The 24,740-nt window shown below is 45.8% G+C and overlaps 1 protein-coding gene across 2 annotated transcripts in view; it reads right to left on the reverse strand.

Annotated features, from left to right (window-relative positions):
• Positions 1-24,740, reverse strand: part of ANKMY2 (ankyrin repeat and MYND domain containing 2) — a 125,804-nt gene that overhangs the window by 58,431 nt on the left and 42,633 nt on the right. For both annotated transcript variants that reach the window (XM_086941970.1, XM_086941969.1), the window contains exons 6-7: positions 22,854-23,068; positions 21,662-21,797 (exon numbers count right to left, since the gene is read on the reverse strand). In XM_086941970.1, the coding sequence (XP_086798096.1) occupies positions 21,662-21,797; positions 22,854-23,068 (351 nt within the window). The remainder of the gene's footprint in view (positions 1-21,661; positions 21,798-22,853; positions 23,069-24,740) is intronic.

Raw genomic sequence — 24,740 nt, forward strand, 5'->3', positions numbered from 1 at the left:
TGTTGGGGTTAATACAGGACAATTTTATATCTAATTATAAAATTGAATTTTTTTTTATATGCACTTTAGCACTAGCACTTTATGGAGACCATGGTGCAGATGGGGTATGGGCCATATTTTCAATATTTAGCAATCAATGAAAGGGATAGTGTTGGGAATAGTTTAGTAATGCAATAAGAATTTAAGAACAATACATGGAAAAACGCAAGTTCAAATGTACTAATTGGGATGATGTATTATGCAGCTATTAATGTCCTTTTGTTCTTGCCATTATGTACTGAATCAATGTATTTTGCATTTTTTAGATCTTTTTTCCTTTTGGGTTAAAATTATTTGTCACTGCTTTACTCGCGCCAACATAATTTGTCCCTATGTATTTGTACAGGTATTATTCGAAAAAAATCAGAGTAATGTCGAAATTTTTTCAACCAGTTTTGTAATATTTGTGGAAATTTTGTTGTTTTCGTATTTTTGGTACATACCAGTGTCTCTGTTAGATACAGCATGAATCACAAAGTCTGTTTTTCATGTTTATCCACTAGCCATGTGATCTGTATGCACAGGATTGGTTGATGGTGTATTTAAATTTCTGTTGGGTCACTAATCACCCTGTTCCAGTGAGCAAGGCGACTGCGTTCGCCGAAACGCGTCTAGATTTTTTCCACAGCAGTTTACTTTAAAATATCTCTTGAATAAAATACATGCTTCAAGGAGAAGAAAGTAAGTTGTCCGTTTCTCTGTTCTTGCAGAATGCAAACCAGGAGTGTTTCTTTCGATATATATACACACACACACACAGTGGGTCCTCAGCAGGTTGGTCTAGTGGTGATCCAGATCTTACACACACACACACACACTCACTCACTCACTCACTCACTCACTCACTCACTCACTCACTCACTCTCTCTCTCTCTCTCTCGGTCCTCAGCAGGTTGGTCTATGGTGATCCAGATCTTGGGTCCCTACTTGGAAGCCTGTAATCCTACTGAAGAATGGTAAAGATACAAAGGTGTAACTCTTAACAAGCTAGTGCTTGTACTGTGAAATGTTGCCACCGGGGGCGATCTCCCTGGAAGCGCCCATTTAGTGGCACAAAACGTAGGTGCTCCAATTCTTTGACGAAGTTCCTACCAAGTACTGGCTGATGCTTCTTGGTGCTCAGCTCCTGACAAGGAATATTCCAGGCAGTGTGTTGTTACTCGAGTAGGTCGTCCCTCATCTGTGTCCCCATTAAGTACATGTTGAAGTCACCTGTCAGCAGTAGATTTGACATTAGTTCTTCTGAGAGGAGCCTAGTGATATCTGCCTCCAGAATTTTGACTCCTTTAAATTTGTCTCGAGGATGTATGTAGAGGTTTAGGAGCAGTAATTGCTGTATAATATTTCCATCTTGTATGCTCACTCCGAGTGCTTTGATTGCATTGGTGAAGGATGTAGAGGTGTCAATATCTTCAATCGCTGTTATTGTTTTTATTGATGAATACATTGTTAGACCACCCATTGGATGGTCAAATTTGCAAGGCTTACACTGCTGGAGTGAGATGGGTTTTAAAACCAAATAAATGAAAAGGTTCTTCTAACCATGTTTCCTGTAGCAGGATGAGATCGACGCCTTGAAAGTAAATTAAAAGATCTTTATACGATGTTTTATTGCCCAGCCCGTTTATATTCCAGGAGCAGATTCGTAGAGGATGATTGCTTGGAGGTGGTTGTTTTATCCTGCGTCAAGTACTCTCATCTTGTTGGTTTACCGTCCTCGCTAGCCAGGCCCAATCTTCCGACCTACTTGCTCGATGTTGATCGTTTTTTTCTGATGGTCGTGCATCCGTACTGCACACGCCTTTAAGTACTGATTGTGGCTGCAGGCCCGCTGATGAGTTAACTACCATTGCTTGCTCTCTTATTTGGAATCAATGGATCCGGGTAGCGAGGCCTTTGATAGAATAGTATTTTTATTGCCCACGCTTTTAGTTGGGGTTCTTCGTCCAGAATCCTCCTCACTATTTCTTCTGCGGACCAGGTAGTCTTCGTGATTTCTCTGTCAGAAATTTCTTTGATGTGTTGCTAATCTTTCCAGATCATTTGTACTTATATCCGCCAAGTTTTTAATTGCTTGGATTAAATGTTGAATGTTCTCTCTGTTAAGGATGTTCCCACAACCTCTAGATTTATATTCGGGGATAAACAAAACTGATTTTTTTTAGGTTGTAATTGGCTGGCTGTTAACAGTTTTGCCTAGATAGCTAGTTCCTCATCGAGTCGAGGGTTGGAAGGATCTGCTCGGAGACTGCAGTCATCCAATGTGATTGTAGTTGCTCCCCTTGAGCTAACTGTAGCTTCAGGTTTTTTTCTTAATGAAGTCTACTGAAGCTCCTACACATTCATTTTTTCTGTCTTCATCTGAAGTATTTACAGATGGCCCTGTAAGTTCAGCCGCTGGAAACACCAGTTTAGCATCTAGGTCCCTTGATGTTGGAGTTATCAAAGGGTTTGGCTTATTGTCTCCTACTGTTTTTCCACAGATGACTGCCTCTGCACATCTTTTATTGGTGGAAAATGCTAAAGCTCTGGTACTTACGTTCTTTGTGCTTCTATCTGACGTTTTTATTGATGGCCTTGTTGTTTCTTCAACTGTCTTATCCAATTTAATTTCTGAATCCCCTAATATTGAAATGATCCAGTGGCTCAGTTTCTTATCTTCTTCTTGGGACACTAGTTCAGTTGTTTTGCTGACAGCTTGTCCTTTTGTCCCAGGTCTTACACAACCTAAATGGAAATATTCCACTATGATTTTCATCTTCTTCCTTCCCTTTCTCCTCTGCTTGCGGCTATGTGTTTGGTATTCTCCCTCCCCCCCCCCCCACCGAAACCCCCCCCAGCCTGGGTCTTTTCTGAGGATTCTGGTTCTAATTTTATTTGTGTTAGGTTCTCAGAGTGGTGGTCGTGACTATGTTATGAGCCCCTTCTATACTCTGGTATGTTGTAGCCGCCAGGAACCTCGCTTTTTTTGATCAGCAGTTTCTGAGACAGTGCTGAAGGGTCTAACAATTGGGTCCTTGGCTGGTTGTGTTTCGTTGTAAGAATCCTTCAATGTTGGCCATATCCTCCTGGCTGCAGGTTGATCCCGTTGAGGGCCCTTTTGTTTGGGCCTCCTGAGGATTTGTGCTTGGACTTTTTGATATTTTCCTGATGTCTGCCAGGATATCCCCCATTACCTGTGGAAGGATAGAGAGTTTATCGACAATGGCAAAGCAGGTACAGTGAGTTGGAAAAAAATTGTGTGTCTGCCTGGGCCCTTTTGATCAAATTGTTCAGATCTGCTAGTCTACTGTCTATATTTGAGATATGGATAGCCACTGAATTAAGGATCGATAATTGAACATACATCTTGTCAGAATGATACTGCATTGACCTGATGGAGAGCTGCATGGTGTCTAGTAAGGATTCCCAGAGCTTATCGGAGTCTAATTGATTAGATCCTTTAATGTCGGTTCGCTGAGCTGGGGTGCCCCTTCCCTGCGAAGCGGTAGAAGAATGGAAAAGCTTTTGTTGGACTTGGTTGTGGGTTATTTGGTCTGGATTGCTGGCTTTCGTGCCTTTTATGTCTTCTGTGGTTCCCAATTCCTTTTCCCCAGTAATTTGGTCTGAACTGCTGGAAGAATTGGTAAGTTGTGAGTTAGGCTGGGGTGGGAGGTCAATTTTGGAGCATTTGTTTACCGTTGAGCTATCCTTTTTGATGTTCTTTTATCCTTAGGCTCATTGCCCCGTAGGGGCTCATCACGATGTACAGTGGGTCCTTGCCTATCTCAGGGCTTGTATCGTTTAAATCCTTCTGTCCCAAAGGTCTTTGCAGCTGAGGCAAAGGGTATTGTCACAGGTCTACTCCTCAATAAGCATGCCTCCATTGTATGTCGCCCTTCAAAATTAAAAACCTACCATGTTTTTGCATATTAGGGACCCCCAGGGTCACCCCTAGGTATCCTAGGGGTGGGGGGTCGGTTATCTATAAGGAGCGCCCTTATAAAATGAGTTTTTAGAAGCCTGGGTAAAGTGAAATTTTACATTTCACTCCCCACATTGTCTTAAAGAGGTACTCAAATTCGACTTTGATGCTGGAAGAATTGGGTAAGGGTGATCTGCAATATTTCTGCAGATTCAGAACCCCTGAAGTCTCCCCTAGTTGCACAGGGGGTGGGGGTCCGGTAGAAATTAGGGAAATACTTATAAAATATGGTTTTATAAGCCCTGGGGCTACAAAAGTGGCGCAAGTCATTTTCCCCATTGCAAACTCCATGGCCCATAGGTTAACATGGTAGTAAGTGATTGATTAATAAATATTGATAGGAGAGGACTAGCCGGACCATTCAAAGACTTCCCAGAATGGTCGTATTAAATCCAACGATATATTGCAATAAGTTATGAGACTTTCTTGTTTGTAAGTCCAAATTCATCCTTTCAGTGGTCTGCCCTGATTGGTCAGAGTTAAGTGGATTAGCCAGGCTGCTGGGAGGGCAGTGATCTGTTCTATAGGAATGCCAGGCCAGGAGGTGGCGTCGTAAACTACGCTCTTCAAAGGCAAGAGGGGAGGCCTGGGTTTTAGTCCAGTATGACAGTCGTGACCCAGAGGGCTTAAGAAAGGTATTTGCAGATGTTACTGGGATGGTCCATGGAAATGAGATATCCCAGGGGGAGTGTTTAGCCACCTCTTACCTCCTTGCTGGAAAATCAGCCATTATGGATTTGGAAGGATGGTGACTCTGGGATGAACTAATGCCACACTCCACCGGACGTGGTCATAACTAGGAGGAGTTGCCCTGCTCTCATTGGTCAGCAGTGACCTGGTGCTTGACCCAGAGAATTTTGAATAAGTATCTGAGAGGGGCAGAGCCCTCCAGATCTGCTGCTTGAAACTGAATGAAGCAAGAAGTGCCCTGCTGAAGATTTTGCTGTGTGCAAGGAACTCCAACGCATGACCTATAAAGACTGCACCCTCAGAAACTACAGCCCTGTGGATTACCTTGCTGCCAAAAGACTCAAGAGTGGAAACTCCCTGCAAGCTACAGGTTAACAGAGCTCACCTGAACAGCCCCACAAAGAATTCAAAGCCTGGAGTACCAGTGGATTTGTAAGGGCTTTGTTCAAGTGGATTGCGAAATTGAAGTTTCACACTTTCAAGGACCCTCTTGGAGATTCCAGAACCTTGGATTGTGTGTTGGATACTTTGGGACTTGCAAGCAGAACGCCAGGAAGGTGTTCTAACTGGACCCCGCTTGCTGAAGAAGGCGGCCCACTACAGTGGTGAGAATTCTTCAGAACAATTTATAAAAGGTGTGTCCCTGACAGAGAAAACGAAATGACTTAAAGGGGCACGGTTGGTTTCTAAGCACTAGAAAGTGACTAATCTTTAAAAATTCATACCTCTGGTTCCCTACAGTGGATTATTTTCGTTTTGGTGTCATTTAAAAGATAGAAATATTACCTATTTTTATAAATTGGTGTTGTATTATTATTTTGTGTGGTGTCTTAATTATTTACTGAAATTGTGTTTTTAAATGCTTTACATACCTGTCTTTGAAGTTAAGCCTGTCTGCTCGCAGCCACGTTACCAAGGGTTGGGCAAAGGAATACTTTTCTAAGACCTATGCTGAGTCCTATTGTGTGTTAGTGGCCTTATTGCCAGTGGCAGACCTACATTTGCCCCTACCAATAATCCACTTTCCAACAGTTTGCAAGTAATATTTTTTGGACTGTGATCTCTTGTAGTCTCCAGGACTGTAATCTCTCGTAGTTTCTTAGACTGGGGAGCAGCTTCAAGGGGAGCTTCAAATTTGGCAGTTTTGAAGGCTAATGTTACCTTTCTCTCCTAAATGCTCTCCTAAGTACTGGCTGTGATGCAGTGAGCAGCTTGTGTGATCAGTCTCACCAAGTAGACAGTCTGCTGTTGGCCCTCATCTGTCCCCCATCTGTCCTTCTTCTGACCCTCCCCCCACGTGGCTCTGGGACGCCGCAGGCTCTGGGGGGGTCTGGGGCGTTCTGTGGGGTCTGGTGCACTCTAGGACACCTGGTGCTATGCAATGAGCCTCCCCCGCACAACCCAAAGCACAGCCCAAGCCGCTGTGCTCCCGATTTTCCAACAGGCTTCCAACGTGAGCATCTACCGGAGTGCAGGCTGGGAGAGCAAGGAACCCAATAGATGGGAGGGAGATAGAGGGCAGCGCTGTAAGCTGCTAGACTGCTGGACTAACACTCGGGCTTACCCGCTTCTCCCTCAAAGTCCTTGTCAGCGTCTTATCAGACTTTGCGGCCCCCCGCAGCCACGTCTCCCTTACTGCCACCTGCCTCCGGGGAGATCAACCGCAGCTCACTCCGCACGGGACAGCACGGCTGGCTCTGCTTGCGCGTCACATGTGGTTTTCCTCCTCCTCCTCCGTCACTCACACACTTCCTACAGTAGTGATCACAAGGCCCTCTACAATAAGGCAGATCCTTATTTTCCAGGTTTCCGTGAAGAAGGCGATGTCGCGTGAGGTCCAGGAGGTTACAGATTTCCACAGTGTGTCGGTGCAAGGAGCCCACGTTGAGAAGGATGCACCTTAGGGCTTCGGGGGTGTTGGGGGCCGGAGTGGTGATGATGGTCTGGCACAGGAGATTTGGCAGTGGGTCGTATTCGGCGTGACCATCTGGCAGTTTTGTTTCTTCCGGGGTTAGAGTGCGAGGAGGGATGCTGCATTGTAGCGGTGGATGGTTCGAGATCCAGGATCCCTGGCGCTGGTTGTGGACGGGGCGCAGACGGGCTTGCATTCAGTGCGCCAGCGGACCACCCACTATGAGTATCCGCTGCATGGCAGCACATTTGCCTCCATTAAGTAGGGGAGGGACAAGCAGCTGGGAAGCGGAAACGGGTGTGGACTGGGGCAGCAGCAGCAGGAAGGGGGACGTTGAGGAAAAAGAGCGTGCACAGGGAACAAGAAGCAAGGCATAAAGGCAACAAACCAAAAAACAATCACAGAACACAACTGACCCACCAAGGAAATGGTATCAGGCAGAGTCGAGGCAAGAACGGGCATCCACGGAGGTGACTTAGCGAAGAGGCAGACCATGGCCTCGAACTGCTCCCAGGAGGAGGCTGGAGGGCTCTGCGGCAGTGCAAGTAGAGCGGAGCTGCTGGGGAGAGAGCCAGCCTGAGACCAAGGGTCGGAGGTCTTGCTCCCAATGCTTGCGATGTCTAAAAGGGTGTGACCCAAAAGACAGATGGCATTCAAAGAACGCAGTGCAAGAACGTTTCTGCCCACAGTATCCCCTCCTTTGGACTGCTTATTTGAAGTGGCTGCAGGACAGGCATTAAAGTTCACCCTGCATTTGGAGGCCAGTACATAAAGACCCTATAAAGTGGAATGGTGTGGCAAAATCATAGGGTCACAATGTTGGGTCTATAGGGCCTAGCAGAAGTCTGTGCAGAAAAGGGTTTTGAGCAGGTTGATACAACTAGATAAATTAGAGCCTTACTGAGGGGTAATAGAGGTTATCAGTAGAGGGTCAAGGCTGCAAACTTCCATTAAGCACATTTACCTTATTCTACTCAGAGTGCAGGGGCAGCTCAAAAACTTCTGCTTCCCTCCTAACCACAACAGTGTAAGAGGCACTCTTCGCAGTCAGAACCCCCGAAGGGGAATCGAGAACAAATTCTGGAGCTGTATGTGGGCCAGTGGCAGTCTAGAAATCTAGATATAGGCCAGCCACAGTTTAAAAAAAGGACAATAAGTTCTCTGCCTCCTCGTCATTCTCAACACACCATAATTATGTTGGGTAGTGTGAAAACCATGTATTCTATCTGAGTCCGACCCAAAAATAGCCTCCCTCCTCCTAAAGTACTGCTACAAAGGTAGAGGAGCTGAAGGAGTGCGCTTCTACCGTTGCGATAACAGAAACTGTATATGTCAAACCTCAGCTGGAGAAAGATCCGAATCTGGGCCTGGAGCCAAAACCAGAGCCAGAACGAGTGCCGTGATGGAGGAACGGACAGGCAAGGTCTGTAGCACAGGGGCAGATGGAACGTCCAGCGCCACAGCAAGTGATTTTGTCTGCATTGGTTGGCACTTCTGAATGGCCTACTGGCAGCAACTCGACTGCAGAGTCTTGTCCCTCAAGCCATAAGATACCCGGGGGGTGCTGGACTCATGTTGTATATCTGCAGCACAGCACATCTGAAGGTCTCAACTTCCTGTGGAGCGCACAATGACCCACATAAGTCGAGGAAGCACCGACTCTAGATTTGACATGAGGTTCTAAAGCCAGTGGCTGGTTTCTGGAAAGTACACTGTAAGATCAAGAGAATCTGGACATCAAAGAACCTCACTTTATTTTCATAAGCTTTATTTGACTAGTCCCTCAGTTTTGCTTCTGATTTACCGGAGAAAGACGATCTTGTGACACAGATCGGAATTGGCCCAAGCTATTGTGCTGCACAACTGAGTTTGGCTTGCTGCTCTTGGATGGCTTTGGGTTGCATCAGGGAGCATTTGTCACCGAACTTGGGAGTAGTTTGCTGCTGAGTCAAAGGTAGGAATTGTGAGGATAGGCAACTGCCACCTGCTTTTGGCGCAGTGTCCATATAAGAGAGCCAACTGCAAAAATAAATAAATGTGCATAGGAGCACTTTTGTCACCTATGTGGATAAGAGCTGGTCTACCTGGACAGTTCAGTGCTACAGCCATGCTGACTATCAAAGAGAGAAAAATGAACATCTGTGTAGCTGATAAGACTTTGTCCCAGGGGCGATCTGCTGACTGCTGTGTTGCTATCAAGCTAAACACTGAACCTGGGTAAAGATTCTTAGAACTGCTTGGAGAAAGGAGTCCCCTGTTAATTATGAGAAAGGATGGCTAGACTGCACACTACAGAAGACAGCCTGTCAAAGAGGAGTTAACCTCCCCTACTGTTAACGCATCTTAGACTTGGAGGAGGTGAGCGGGAGAGAAAGCATTAACAAGATTCTCACCTCTCTGGGCCCTAAAAGAAGGATTATCACCTACTCTGAATTTGTGACCCCTTCAATGTCTCATAGGTTTCCACCAGATGAAGTTGAGGGTCACCTTGATCTCATCTCAAGGCCTGAAGACTGTCAAAGGGTGCGGCTTACCTGTTCTCCGTATTGCAAATTGCATGCAATGTATTGGCTAGCTGGGGAGATTTCTGATGAATCCCAGCTGTATTTTGTTTGGCTGTATTTTCTCGGATTCCAGGTTCTCAAAACTACGGACATAACACTTGTGTGGGAAGCCTTAAATAAGATTGTCAACTTCAAAGAAGTAGTGCCCTTGAGTAAAAATTATTTCATCAGCTCTCCACAATCTCAATTGGGATCACCAATTGCAAAGACATTGTGGAATTTAAAGTGGAGGCATCAGGGTGAATAGGCACATGGACCTCCTTTAGCTTCCCAACGTTGTGGACTTCTGTGGACAGTACCATCTCTGGTACTGGGCACGGGACGTTTGCACCCCTCTTTAACCACTTGTGTGCAGTGATCAGCAATTCCATGTTGAGTGTGCTCTTCTGGCTGTTAAGAGTGGTGTGGGTCAACAGACTCCTCGGCGACGATGCAGGAGTCTAATAACATTTGACAACATTTGAAATGGTGCACAATTGCCCTCTTTGATATGCTGTCCCATCTGAAGTAGCCAAGGCGCATATGTATTAAAAAAAAAACGTTTTGCGAGTCCTTAATAGCGATTTTTTGCGAATCGCTATGAAGGACATGCAAAATGTAATGTAGGTAGGAATCACAATAATAATTGCGATTCCTTAATATTCCTTAATTGCGAATCGCAAATTTTGATTCGCAATTAAGAAATACCTTCCTATTCATTCCTATGGGCCTAGATGCTCATAGGAATGAATGGGAAGGCATTCCCAATTTGCGAGTTCCCATTAGGGACTCACAAATTGCAAATGCAATTTCAAGGGTGCAAAGGTGTCAAAAGGACACCCTGTTGCACCCCTGAAATATGTATGTGTACACATGTGGCACACATGGCACTTTGAAAATGCAAAAAAGTGCCTTTTTCAAAGGAAACACAAATTACCACTATCTTGAAGTTGGTGGCAATTTGTGATTTCTTAAGGCAAAATCGCACAACTTGGGTGCTTCCTGCATTGCATTGAAGGAATTGCAAGTCCTTAAATGCATTCGCAAAAAAGGGAATCACAAATGTCGCCATTCCCTATTTTTTCCCATTCACAAACTTGCCAATTCTGAGAACTGGCCCATTTGCGAACAGGAAAAAAGGCTTCATACATATGCCCCCCAAGACCATAGTTTATAGCTGCTAAGCTGCATCTATGAAAGGCTGAGCAAGAATGCTCATTTAATATCAAGGATCCGTAGATCCGGGTGTAGGATAATGGTATGTAAATATAAGTGATGGGGACGTACTCACCATTCAATACATCCACTGCGACTCTCTGTAGAGCTGAACTTGTGATACTTGTAAACTTGAGCTCAATAAAAGCGAGCAAGGGAACAACATAGTTTGCCTGCAAGCACAGGCAAATGTACATAAGTAGTATTCAGATATTTTCATGCCACAAGCAGTGGCATGTTAACCACCATGTTTATCATTTTTGACCAGAGTCAGACCCACTCAAAGGATGACCAGCACTCCAATCATCTTGGGGACAAGGTGACAAGTGCTGGTAGCTCTCTGCACACCCGCACATGAACCCTTCATCAGACTGGAGACTAAGTGTTAAACCCTTCGCCGCTGAGTAAATTCCGCCGCAGTGCGAGGGGACGGGGTTTGGCGTGGCGCTCCCGTACCCAGGACTGCTCCCGGCCATCATAAATCACAGAGGGCGTGTGCTCATGACGGCTTGGAACCGTCCGAACTCCGCCCACTGATTAATTCTCTCGCACAGGTGGGGAATTAATACCGTGTGGGCGGAGCGGCAACGTTTGGACGGCTCACGACCGTCATGAGCACACACCTAACTGTGACTCATGATGCCGGGAGCCGCCATGAGCACTCAACGAGTTAAAAAGAAAAAACAAGGCAGCACATCTTTTCCAACTATATACTTAGGATTTGGATGGGATCCTGTATCCATTAAGGAACGCCTCGATGCTTCTTCAAATTCGTAAAGAGTTGAAGACATCCCTCTTTGAAAAAAACATGATAATAAAGGAATAATCCCATAACCAGTTCACCCTTCTATGCTTTACGCTTGCCTTTGACCCTGTACGGCCTTTTGAGCTAGGTTTGTATTATACAAATATTACACGCATGTACCAATCTGTTTCACCCCCTATCTGAATAGTTTGTCAAAGTAGAATAAGTTAGATCCTGTGTTCCACATCTCATCTACTGTGCATTATTTAAACCATTTTCAACATTTACAATGAAACAATGGCTATTTTACTGGGTGTTAAGGGTGATCTAGCAATTCACCAGTATGTAAATTGCTATTAGTTTTTCCTCACAACTGCTTCTAAAAAAACACGGATCTGCGCATTCCAGCGCAATCTGGAAGTAGTCATTCTCATTAATACCACACCCTAACAAAACATAACTTCAGCACTGTGGCAGAAAAAACTCAAACATACAGAAATTACTGTAAAAGCTAAATCTTCTAGACATCCCACCAAATCTAGCACCTTTAGTCAAATTACACTGCTATCCGATAAACAGAAATCTCAACTTATATTTCCATGTCGCACCATTACAATAACATCAACTCAGAAAAATACAAGCATTTGCAATGCAATAGGTCTCGCAATTACGCAAGTTTGAGCTATTGACAATGCCTTTTATTATTGTTTTCGTTATTAAAACATAAATATAAGGCATTGTGATTTACAATGCCAATAGCTTAAACTCACGTAAATGCGAGACCTATTGCATTGCACATGCTTGTTAGGACTTGTGCCCTGGACAGGAGGTCAGGGGAGTGACGGACCGGCATGACAAAAGCAGAAGGGCGAGGCAACAGAAGGGCAGGGGTGGAGACAGAAGCATGGATAAAGACTAAGGCAGGGAGAGAAACAGAATAAGAGGGGAACAGACAAAGGTGTAGGGGTGAAAGAGAAGCACAGGTAAAGATACAAAGGCCGGGAGAAACAGAGTGGCAGCAGTAGAGATAGAAGCACAGGAAAGACAGGAAGGCAGGGGGAGAAACAGAAGGGCAAGGGAAAAAGCAGAAGGGCAAGTGGAGTGAAAGAAGGGCAGGGGAGAAACAGGAGTCAGATTACAGACAGAAAGGCTGGGAAAAAACAGACTGGCAACGAAAGTGACCGATGGGCATTGAGGAGACAGAAGGGTATGGGGAGAGAAAGTTATAGGAAAACAGAATGTTGAGGGAAGAGACCGGCGAGGGGAGAATCATATGGTTGTTGAAAGAAACAGAAGGGAAGGTGGCAGTACAGAAGAAAGGCAGTAAGAAAAGGTTAGGGTATTCCTAGTTTCCATCCCGTTCATAGAGGCGGCCCATAATTTTCCTGTTTATGGGCGGGGTGGGCTCAGTGTGTGCACCAGAGCACACATGGCAGCGGTACGGCGCTCATAGAGTGGGCACAAGTGCTCCTGTTCACAAGGGCTGTGCCTTATTTTACTGCTTATGGACGGGGCGTGCTTGGTGAGTGCATCGGAGCACAAATGTTAACGTACACAGCGCTCGCAGAATGGGTGACTGCTCCCGTTCACATGGGATGCATGTTATTTTACTGATTATGGATGAGGTGGGCTCAGTGCGTGCATCGGAGTACACATGGCAGGGTGTGCGGTGCTCACGTAGCGGTGCACAACTGCTCCCTTTCAAGCGATCTGCACGCTTATGTTGAGTGGCGAGGTGTCCTGTGCTCCGAGGGAGAGGAAAGGGAGGCCCCTAGGAGCAAGTCTCTGGCCTCTGAACACGAGGTGAGCCGCACTGCCATTAAAGTTGATTATGAAAGCCCATGCGCCCCCTGCACGGGAAGGGTTCAGTATTACTCTCGTAGGAGGAGGCAGCAGGGAGAGTCACTGAGGGATGAGTCCCTGAGCAAACAACATGGCTGCCAGGGCACGGTGCTGCGCACCAGGGCCCGCAACCGAGGGATCCCACAGTGTGCATAACATAGTGCTTACTGACTATATGAAGGAAGAGTATAACGCCGCAAGTAAAAGATCCAATCCAGTCCGGGTGGGCGGGGCCAAAAGGAGACCGGTCGGTAACAAGGAGGAACTAAACAGCCTCACCTACAATCCAAAGCCCGCGTTAAGCATCAACGATAACGCAAAACAATGGAAAGAAGGGTCGGAGCCTACACTCCACTTCTGAAATCTGCTGGATTACAAGAAGCCTCACAGACCGAACAATGCATGCGCTCTGCAAAGCAGGTCTGCGAGACCTAAAAACCAATGGTACTTCAAGACGGTATTTGCCAAAGTATCCACACTGATGATTTCCTCCATGGGTGACGTGTATGCAGTATTAGCAGGCCTTCACTAGACAAATTCAGCTCCGCTAAGAGGTATAATTGCAAGCAGCCACAAAACTGGTAGAAATAGCCAGAGTATTTGACCATTTCAAACACTGGAGTGGATCATCTCGTTTCTCGCCGGAAGAACCCAGAGAGTCCGCCTCCCCCGGTTCAGATCCGAGGCCACCAAAGTCATCTGCGGCGTACCACAAGGATCATCACTCAGCCCAACCCTCTTCAACAGCTACATGAGCCCCCTCGTGGCCATCGCACGCCAACACAACCTCAACATCATCTCCTACGCCGACGATACCCAGCTGATCCTATCCCTCACCAACGACCCCGCCGCCGCCAGGACCAGCCTACACGAAGGGATGCAAGACGTCGCCGGGTGGATGAAGAACAGCCGCCTGAAACTGAACTCAGACAAGACGGAAGTCCTCATCCTGGGACCATCGCCCTCCGCATGGGACGACTCCTGGTGGCCCCCTGCCCTGGGCACCACTCCCAAGCCAACAGACCACGCACGCAACCTGGGCGTCATCCTGGACTCCTCCCTCTCGATGGCCAGACAAGTCAACGCTGTCTCCTCATCGTGCTTCAACACCCTGCGCATGCTCTGTAAGATCTTCAGATGGTTCCCCACCGAGACCAGGAGGACCGTCACCCAAGCTCTCGTCACCAGCCGACTGGACTACGGGAACACCCTCTACGCCGGAACCACAGCCAAACTTCAGAAAAGACTCCAACGCATACAGAACGCCTCCGCACGACTCATCCTGGACATCCCTCGACACAGCCACATCTCCGGCCACCTAAGAGACCTGCACTGGCTCCCCGTCAGCAAGAGGATCACGTTCAGGCTCCTCACCCACGCACACAAGGCTCTCCACGACCTGGGCACCAAATACCTCAACGACCGCCTGACCTTCTACACGTCCACCCGCCAGTTACGATCGACCAGCCATTCCCTAGCCACTGTACCATGCATCCGCAGAGCCACCGCCGGAGGAAGATCCTTCTCCTACCTGGCGGCCAAAACCTGGAACTCCCTCCCCATCCACCTTCGGCTGACCCAGGACCATCTCTCCTTCAGGAAGCAACTCAAGACCTGGCTGTTCGAGCAGTAGCGGACCCCTCTCCCCCAGGGCCTTGAGACCCTTCTGGGTGAGTAGCGAGCTATACAAATACTATGATTGATTGATTGATTGAATGCTAGTAAAACCATGCTGGCTCCCAATGGAAGTGAGAATTCCCTTCAAGCTTGTGCTATCAACCAGATGTTCTCTGGTCTGACCTCCAAACCTTGCAAACATTTAACCAAAGAACATTCTATCCAAATACAACCACACTTTCGGGAGCACGCTAAAAAACACATCTGTTTCAAATAAAGACTTCTCCCAAAACAAGTTAGAGCCTTCCCTCTCATTACAAGTCACTTGCTTCCCCACTCCACGCACGCCTTCCCGGAAGATTACTATAAACGACCATGAAGTTGATGCCACATTATAGAATGCCAAACATAAATAATAAATAATGTAGAATAGTATCCAGAGAATACAACACAACTGTGACTGGACTGACTCTTTTGATGCACTGGTACTTACTAGACAGCTAAGCCATCTGCAGAATCATCAATGTTGTGGGGCAGGTGCCCTGAGAGAATGATTCGAGGAACTGACAGTTCCTCCAATGTTTACAGAGTGTTCTGTAACACCATAATCATTTTGCTAACAAGGGGGACGAAGCTTGCCTGCGCCCAAGATGGCCGCATAAGCTGAGAGCTCTGTCCAGCTCACACACTATTCATAGGGCATCCTGCGGAAAACTGGCTGCACAGCCCCGCATACACATAGCTTCCAGGTGCAGAAACATCTGCCAGCACCCTGCGAGGTTTCGGAATAGCTGGTGCCTCCTGAAGCTGTGGCGGCGAGGAGAGTGTGCGAAGGCCTTGCGCCGGGGAATGACATGCAGGGGCATGCCCTGAAGAGGAGACGCGCGCGCCGGTGAGCGGTGCATTGCATAGACTTGGACCCAGCTACACTGGGCGCCTGCGGGTCGAGAACATTTCTCTCACACCTGGAACATCCCCACAACACCCAGCGGCACAGTGAGCATGCGGAGGGTGTCCGGCTCTGGCCCCACTGCCTGAGAATAAGACTAAGCGGCGGCAACAGCGGTTGCTGGCTGCGGTTGGAGAGGCGCCCCAGAACTACGCTGAAATTTTGGGGAACGGTCTTGAGTGGAAGATGCCCTAGAGACTTAAATAACATTCATCTCTGCCCCAGACTGGAGCTACGAATTGGCGCGCAGCGCCATTTTAAAGAGTAGTGCATAGGCAGCCGTTGCCATTTTGCGAACTCTCCTGAAGTCTGCAGCGAGTAGAAGAATAGGCTGCGGGGTAGTTTCCAGTAACTGAGACAGAGGGAGATTCACTGGACTAATAAAGATTCACAAGAGAGCTGCTGAACCCGGTAGGCGGGCGCCTGACATTGGCCAGTTCAGCTGTACAGTTTGAGGCTCCCTGGTCCTGGTGAAGAGCTGTGACTGTGCATAAACATGCTCTGGCAGCTCGAGGCAACTGGCCCCTGCATACAGTGAAGAGGCCGGTTGCATACAGTAGGCATAAGTGCAGAGTAGTAGAGTTCTGGAACATAGCGCGTCCCTCGCAGTGAGCGGTGCCCAGGAGCTGCCTACGTGCCTGCCCCCCCTCCCCCCCCACTCCCCCCCCCCCCACAGTTTGGGCCTGCCATTCTCCAACTTGGATATCGGAGGTATTCCAGCTATCACCTCCCCGGCGGACAGAGAGATCGGCGAAATCCTGCACGTGCGCGCCTAACAGGCATCCAGCTCCAACAGATGCACCACTGGTGCAAAATTACTTAACTGGCCAATATGGGAAAAGTGGACAGGGCGCAGCAGAAGCTCAACCGGCTCCCGGGCACCCCCGCGACCCATCATTGCCAAATTGTTAATTATAGAGATAGGGATGCGGCTTTGAGGGGGGGCAGAGAGAAACAGACGTGACGCTATGAAGGATCATCCATTTCGCTATACTCCGATTATACAATGAGAGTACAGGAGGCCAGCAGACAATTTGCCCCTCTAAAAAAGCAGCTGCGTGAACAGAGCTTGGACTATGTCAGGTTGTACCCAGCGAGGCTACGGGTCAATAGACAAGGCAGATCCTGCATCTTCACAGACCCCAAGTCCCTGCAGAAGGCACTGAAGGAGTGGTCGAGAGACAATGCAGACCCCAGTGCAACTCCTATTCATGAGGGCGCGACTGGTGGTGGCCTAGATGAACAGGACTAAGACTGATAGCATATAACTTCCAGATAAGACTATCTTTTAATTGTTCCTATTTTTCTATAGCTTTTTGCTCAGTGAGATAGGGTTACTGCCACTTTGCAGCGCACTTGGGGGGAATGGTTAAGCTGCTGGGGAAGGGTGGCATTGTTCAAGAAGCAATAAGTGTATCACTAGACTGGGGAGATACAATTCTGTTTCTCTGGGCAAGATACATAACCAGGACTACCTTGATACACCTTTGGGTGTAATTAGTGGCTCGGGCTGGGCGTTAGTTGGAAGCATACTATTAGCTTGATGCTGGACGGAGGGTACGAACGGATGTATGTCGTTACAACGCATACTTTTACAACACATGCCATTACTACGAAACTTGGCATGCGTTGTAATGGGTGTTGCGTTGTAAAAGTTTTGTTGTAATGGTAGTGCGTTGTAAAAGTTGCGTTGTAAAAGTTGTTTCCCGTACGAGCAGACTGCTGAGAATCAGTAGTCTGCAGTCGCAGGCAACATCTGCCTACGAGTGTATCCCACACTTTGACTTTTTCTTTGAGGGATGATACCGTTAATTATGGTTCTTTTATGTAATTTCCTAGCGGAGGGTTTGACCAGGGGCAATCATCATAGCTAAGTTAGGGATGGCATGACGTGGGTGGGGGGGGGGGGGGGAAGGTGCCGAGATCAAAGTATTGTCCCATTAAACAGACAAAGTTAATTGAGTTTAATGCATGTATTCCACTAGTCTGCAGGTCTACACAGAAAGGTGGCTGCACTACTGATGCTTTTTGTCACGATTCAACTAAGTATGCAGCATGACACAGACACAGAACAGCAAGCTAAATATAGTTACCTGGAAAGTCTGCGGCCTGAACACACACAGTTGACACAGACACAGAACAGCAATCTTAATATACGTACCTGGAACGTCCGCGGCCTGAACGTCCACAGTTTCGGAGGCTTAGTGTTACAGCATAGCCGGGTGGAAATGCATGGCACTCCTGGGGGAGTTGTTGAGTTAACGTCTGACCAATTGCCTAGTGTTATCCCATATCCCCAAGGGGCGACCGTCAGGAGGCCTTACCATCTGGGTTGGTTTACATCTGGGCTGCACGGCCGAGATTGTGAATACCCACTCAGATGACGTTCAATGTGTCCTGTCCTGAAGTGGTCAAACTTCTTCAAGCTTGCTATTGTGAATGTTTATTCAGAACCAGTAAGCATATCCAGCGAGTCTTCTACTGTCGCTTTTTTTGCACACCATTACTAGTGACATTCATATCCTGGTAGCTGGCGATCTGAACTGTCATTACGAGCCCCTTCAGGGGAGGAACGAAGGTGCTCTTATGGCAGAGGACGATCACTGGGCGATACCCCTAAGCCAATCTCCAATACCCAGGACATGGTCCCCTTTAGCGGTTCAGATTACGGCCCAAACTTTAAACCATTCCATTAGGGCATGTAACGGCCGCACTACATCGAGGTGTACCTTCAATAAAACGGGACAGGAGTAGCGCCTTGACTATATTATGGTTGAGACGTGGCTGGTGTCTAAGGTTATTGATTTCAAGGTAATTACTAGGGTTGACAGCGACCACAATGCCCTAAGCCTGGAGGGGAAGTTGTGGGAGACCAGGAAGATGTAGGAGACAATACAATTCTAACAAATAATAGACGAGGGGTCAAGTGGGAAAAGATATGGAGTCCCCAGTAGAACTATCATAAACTATACTACTCAATTCTTCCCTTGTTTGTGGAGGTTGATGCCTTAACCACTCAACCTCCCCTTCCTGACTTTAATGAAAAGATGCAGCCTCTGCACATGAACCTTACTCAAGGTTCTTAATCCACAGGTGCTTAATCGGAGAAAGAGGGCTGCTGTATCTACCTGGTATAATGCTGCATGTCGAACAGCCAGGTCAGAGCTGCTTCAGGCCTTAAAGCTTGGCAGCAATAAACCCCTCATCCGTGCTATGCGCACCCAGAACTAAGAAATCATGAAACATGCCAAGCAAGACTGGGACCTTGATAAGTGGACAAATCTATCCTGTGCCCTAGATTCCAGGGATGCTCGCAGATTCTGGGCAATTGTCAGTAAAGGCAGCGGAGAACCTAAATCTGCCATTGAACCTAACATTGAGGCAAAAGTCTGGGAAGACCACTTTAAGGCCCTTTATTCAGTAGATTCGGGCACGGAAAGTTTTTCGTTACCCCCATACACCTGACCAGTACGACGATTTAGAATTTTCCATAGAGGAAGTATGTCTTCCAATAGCTAAACTCGCAGCGGGAAAAGCCCCGGGCCTCGACAAACTCCTGGGAGACCTCTTCAAACATCAACCTAGGATCTGGGGCCCCTACCTTCGTATCATCTTCAAAGCAGTACTGAGGGGCATGGAGGTTCCCTGTACTTGGCTGGGAGCAGAGATGGTCCCAATTTTTTAAGAAGGGCTCTTCTCTGCTCCCGGTCAACTACAGACCAATTAGCCTCATTGATGCCCCGCAGAAAATTTCGCGCGGCTGATTCTAGACTGCCTTCAGGACTGGTTGGAGGAGCACGCAGTCCTCAGCCTGTATCAAGCGGGGTTCAGGAGGAACACTCCCACCATGAATCAAATCTTCCGCCTAATATTACTATTCTGGAAAACGGCGAAGATAGAGGGTGGCAGCCTCTACATGGTGTTTGTGGACCTCCGCTCCGCTTTCGACTTAGTGCCTCGTGGAAAACTGTGGTCCGTGCTCCAGAAAATGGGTGTCCCACAAAAACTCCTGAACGTGTTGATGAGGTTGCATGAAGGTAACTTCGCACAGGTCAGATGCGGGAGGATTGGGCTCTATCATCCAGGTTCCCTAAGTAGGGGGGTGAGGAAGGGGTGCGTACTAGCACCTACCCTGTTCTGCCTTTACGTAAACGGCAAAATTGCTCATCTAGATGGTGTACCTAATAATGACGCGCCGAAGTTGGCAGGCAGCAGGGTGCCGGCGATTATGTTCGCTGACGACACCCTGCTTCTTTCAAAGTCTCCCATGGGGATACAGCGTGTGTTGGACGGTTTTGAGGATTTCTGTAGATGCCGTCGCTTGGAGATAAACGTTGACAAAACGAAATTCATGATCTTCAATCCACCGGCATCCACCCGTCCGAATCCCAGTCTGGGCAGAGTGCGTCTAGAAAGGGTAACGTCCTTTGAGTACTTGGGGGTAACCTTAAATGAAAACCTGTCATGGGGCCCCCAACAAGTAAAATCACAAATGAAACTTGGCCCAGCTTGCGGGGGGAATTCTGAAGCTCTCCAACACATCGACATTCAAACCCATCAAACCCCGGTTGGAGATTTATAAGACCCAGGCGAGGGCTGCAATCCTGTATGGGGTGGCACCCCGCTTCTACCTTTAAGGTTGGAATTGGGGCTGAGACCTATTGAAGTCGAATTAGCACTTAAACCCCTTAGGTTCTGGCACAGGCTTTGGATAACGCCAGAGCTGCTGAATTATAGGCTAGAACTGAAGGAAATATTACATCATCATAGTGCAGCAAAAATACTGTGGCTTATATCTCTAAAGCAGGAATTTTTAAGCTTGGGATTGCCTGCCTTGTGGTATGATCTGGAAAGGACCTGCCATGAGGTCACACGCAAGTCGCTCACCAGGATTTTTGTCAATGAAAAACGCTCTGCTGCCCTGTCTATGCCCCATGCCGGCACCCTGACTACTTCTTTTTTAATAATCAAAGATTTTTACTATTTTGAGGACTTTTTGGATGTTATCTATCCTAGTGCATCGGGGAAACTTTATTTACAATGGAGATATGGTACTTTACCCGTAAGAGCTTTAACGAGCAAATGGACAGCCTCTACTATTAAAACATGTCCAGGGTGTAGCTGTACTTTAGAAAAGGAACTACATGTACTCTTCTTTTGCCCAGCATACTGCAAACCCAGGAAGTACTGGCTAGTTCCTTTATGCAAAAACTTGGATTCCGTACAGTGTACATATGCTTTTAGAATTTTAAAAACTGATACCTCTAGGCACATTGTATTTGCAGTCTCTCGGTTTCTGCTAGCTATGTGGACTAAGCGCAGACGATTTTCTGCTAATGGGTGTTAAGGCTCATTTAATATACTATAATCATGTACCATTCTTCCATGAACGATTTTACAATACTGTGTCTATCTTAATGAATTGTGCCGCTCCATCATGAATGATTTTATTAATATGGTGTTCATTCTAATGTGACTGTCCTACTGAAATCGTGCCACATCTCCACGAATGATTTTACCAATATTGTAACGTGTTTATTTTAATCACTTTATCATTATTCTTGTATAATGTTTTAACCTGCATTCTTTTATGGCAAAATGCCGAAATAAAGATTCCTCGATGATGATGTTACAACTGGCCATTACGGCCCACAAGTTGGATGTAGGTATATGCTGTACGCTGACACAGCATGACACAGACACAGAACAGCAAGCTTAATATAGTTACCTGGAACATCCCTGGCCTGAATGTCCACAGTTTCGGAGGCTTAGTGTTACATCTGGCCATTACGGCCCACAAGTTGGATGTAGGTATATGCTGTACGCTGACACAGCATGACACAGACACAGAACAGCAAGCATAATATAGTTACCTGGAACATCCCTGGCCTGAATGTCCACAGTTTCGGAGGCTTAGTGTTACAACTGGCCATTAAGGCCCACAAGTTAGATGTAGGTATATGCTGTACATTGTAATTCTTACATTATTTTTGTACATATACTTCCTCTACTTACCCTCTGTCTCAACACTCTACACCCTCAAAAGCAGAATGCTTTAGTGCAACGAGCACTACAAAAAAAGAAACCCAGCCAAAAAAATGTAACTTGCACGTTAATACACCACAGAGCAAGATTCAATCCTTACCATTTCTACTGGAGAAATACTTCTTACAAGCTGCTGGAGAAGTGTAGCTTCACAAAAGGGGAACTTGCGAATGCACTCTCTAATAAACTTTTCTTGATAAATGGGAAAACCATCAGTCTCTCTGCCTCGAAGTAGGCTATTTATAAAGCAAAGCATTTAATTATTCAAACTGTAACCCTTAAATACCGTAGGTAAAGAATACACATTAAAAATCAACTAGAATATGCGATGCACTCTTTAAACATACCTCAGTTATGGTAATACAAACATAATATTGCTATAACATTTTCAAAACAAATGCAAATAGAAAATTAGCCATGGTGACATAAAGCTACAATCCTGCTAAACAGAAACTAGAAAACTAGCCCGTGTGAAGTAATAAAATTCACTAGGTAAACTGTAGTAAGATACTGAATTGTGCGGGTACAATGCATTTTTATTTTGATGCAATTTAATTCCACCAGGCATCCAGCCAGAAAAACATTATACAAGAATACAAGTGTAGTTCTCCCTGTTTACAGGCAACTGCTTTGAAGGTTATATATTCCACAAGTTATGTCATCATTCTTGCAATCTCTTCTTCCTCTCATCTGTATTTCACCCATTCTCTCCTACCACACTTATACCTTCTTTCACCATCTTTGCTTTCTTCTGCTCCATTTCCATCTACCGATTGTTTCACTTTCTCCATGCATCCTAAATACCTTTCTTCCCAATTCAAGCACTCCTCAACCTCCATCACTCCAGTCTTTGCCTCTTCCACTCACATTGCCTCCTTAACCAGCTGTACAAATATACTCAGTTGCTAGCTAAAATGAATCCTGCTGCACTGCTAAATCCTTCTACACATTGCTGATTCATACATAGCTAAAGAGCCAAACCATGCAAAAGACAAACTGGCTGTAAGCCAGTTTATTTTTATAGATAAACCCCGGTATGTGTGACTTCTCCATGAAACCATATAGAAGAGTGGAGTTTTCACTAGGAAGCATGCTTGTGGGCATTTCCTGACTTTGACAAGAGTTTTCCTGTTGTGAAAATTGCTTCTTTCACCACAAGGCACATAGAAGAGCTATAATTTCACTTAAACTTGAAAAACATTGAAGCTCCAAGAAGAGATGATTTTTAAACACCCCATATCACAACTCAATATTACCATTCTCTTGATTGATTAAATATTTTCATTTCTTACCTTTTGATAAGGTCATCAAGTTTATTTTCTTTATCTTTTAAAAATCCAATACACTTTTGGAAGATGCAACTGATATAATGCATTTTCATAGCTAAGACTTCATTCATGTCTCTTTGTTTCATGCACTTTTCACAAATTAAGTCCAACACCCTGGAGCATTTTTGCAGAGCTTCTTCATCTGCCAAGAGAGGATTCTTCTTAACTAGTGTGACAATCTGCAAATGGTATAAATACATCATTTAGCAAACATGTTTAAATGACAGCAGTCAACTACTGTGTAAAAACTTAATGAGAACCATCATAGTTGATATACCCATTATTCTTGTGGGTTGGTTAAAGAATGGCTCATGGTAATGCACAATAATGAAACACCAATATAAACATGCAGTCATAAACAGCCAAACTATTATTCATTAACATCGCTTAACAATGGGAGTTGAAATGTGGGTTAAACAACAGATTTATGAATGGGTTTAGATCTCGGAGGGCAGGTTACTCCCATCACTATGGTGATGGATAGCCAGTCGGAAGAATTATAAATCACCTTATAGCCTATGAGATTTATATTTCAGCTGACGTTATATCAGTCACCGTTGTAATGGCGTAACCCGTCCGCTGAGATCTAAATCAGCCATTAGTCCTTAATAACCACAGTGGTTTCAGAGCAGGGATACAGCTCTAGATTATACTTTTACATTTATTTGCATGGAAGTATCTGTGGTAAGCTATTGTCAGCTTTGTGGGTGTTTTATAGATTTTAACACAGCATTTGATTTCATTGATAGGGGGAACTTATGGGAAAATTAGAGGGACTTCGGATTAGCCAGGCGTCTTACAAGTAGATACAAATAGGTACCTAAAGACAACTGGCCCATTTTGGAGAAGCAAGGCGTTGTTCCTGCACCGCAGTTATTTCGGATTTTAAGTCTTACATCCTCTCCATTCTGGCTGCTGCAAGATGATTCACCGAAAGCTGTGTAAAGGCATGGAGGATATTTGCTATATGCTAATGACTTTGTTTGAATACATCTTAATGAAATTGGGCTTCAATGACAACTGAATACACATCTGCATTATAGTAAGATGAACAAGTTGATCATTAATGTTGAAATGTGAACCTCTTACGACATAGACTTAGTTGCTTACAAGTTGAGGGTTGGTCTCAATTTGCGATTCTTAGGCTACAAAGCTACCCATCGAAAACAACAATTGCAGCCAGAGGTCAAACTACTTCAGTTTGAATGAGATTTGTCAGAACCGCACACATGTAAGTCTATAGAGGTCACAATTGTTCCTAAACAAAATTATCAGGATCACTCTCTTGATGGGCTTGCTATCACATTTAGAACTCCATTTTTTAGTGGTCAGCACCAATTAAGACCACACTGGTTGTAAGAACAATCAGTAGCTTGCTTTTTGTATTGTAGCTAGGCTAATGTTAGCCATTTAATTATTCGATGTCGTTACTGTGAGCTGCTCCTGTGTAGGTATTATTCTGTAATGTTAGTGATGGGACTCAATGGAACGTTAGACTTCAATATAACAGTCCACTCACATTTTTTGTGAAAAAAAGACCCACTTCTGGTAAATCATTAGCTGCAGTCATTCACCGGAAAAATATACGCAGTGCACAGCTTTACAAACATTAAGTAGGGGCAATAAATCTTTAGGTGTAGAATAGGCTTATCAATGCATCATCCATAGTGGAGATTAAAACCAAGTCTCCTGTGGCACACTTCCTCTACACTAATGTACTGGAGAAGGGCTCCTTCATACTTCAGTGCCACTGAGCAGATGCTCTTGCTAAAGCTTTTAAAAATGTATTTGGAAATTCAGTTTTCTTATAGGTTGACATCCTTGTCCACTCTTAATTATCTTGTTATTTTA

This window comes from Lissotriton vulgaris, chromosome 10, assembly GCF_964263255.1.
Source record: "Lissotriton vulgaris chromosome 10, aLisVul1.2, whole genome shotgun sequence".
Classification (NCBI taxonomy): domain Eukaryota; kingdom Metazoa; phylum Chordata; class Amphibia; order Caudata; family Salamandridae; genus Lissotriton; species Lissotriton vulgaris.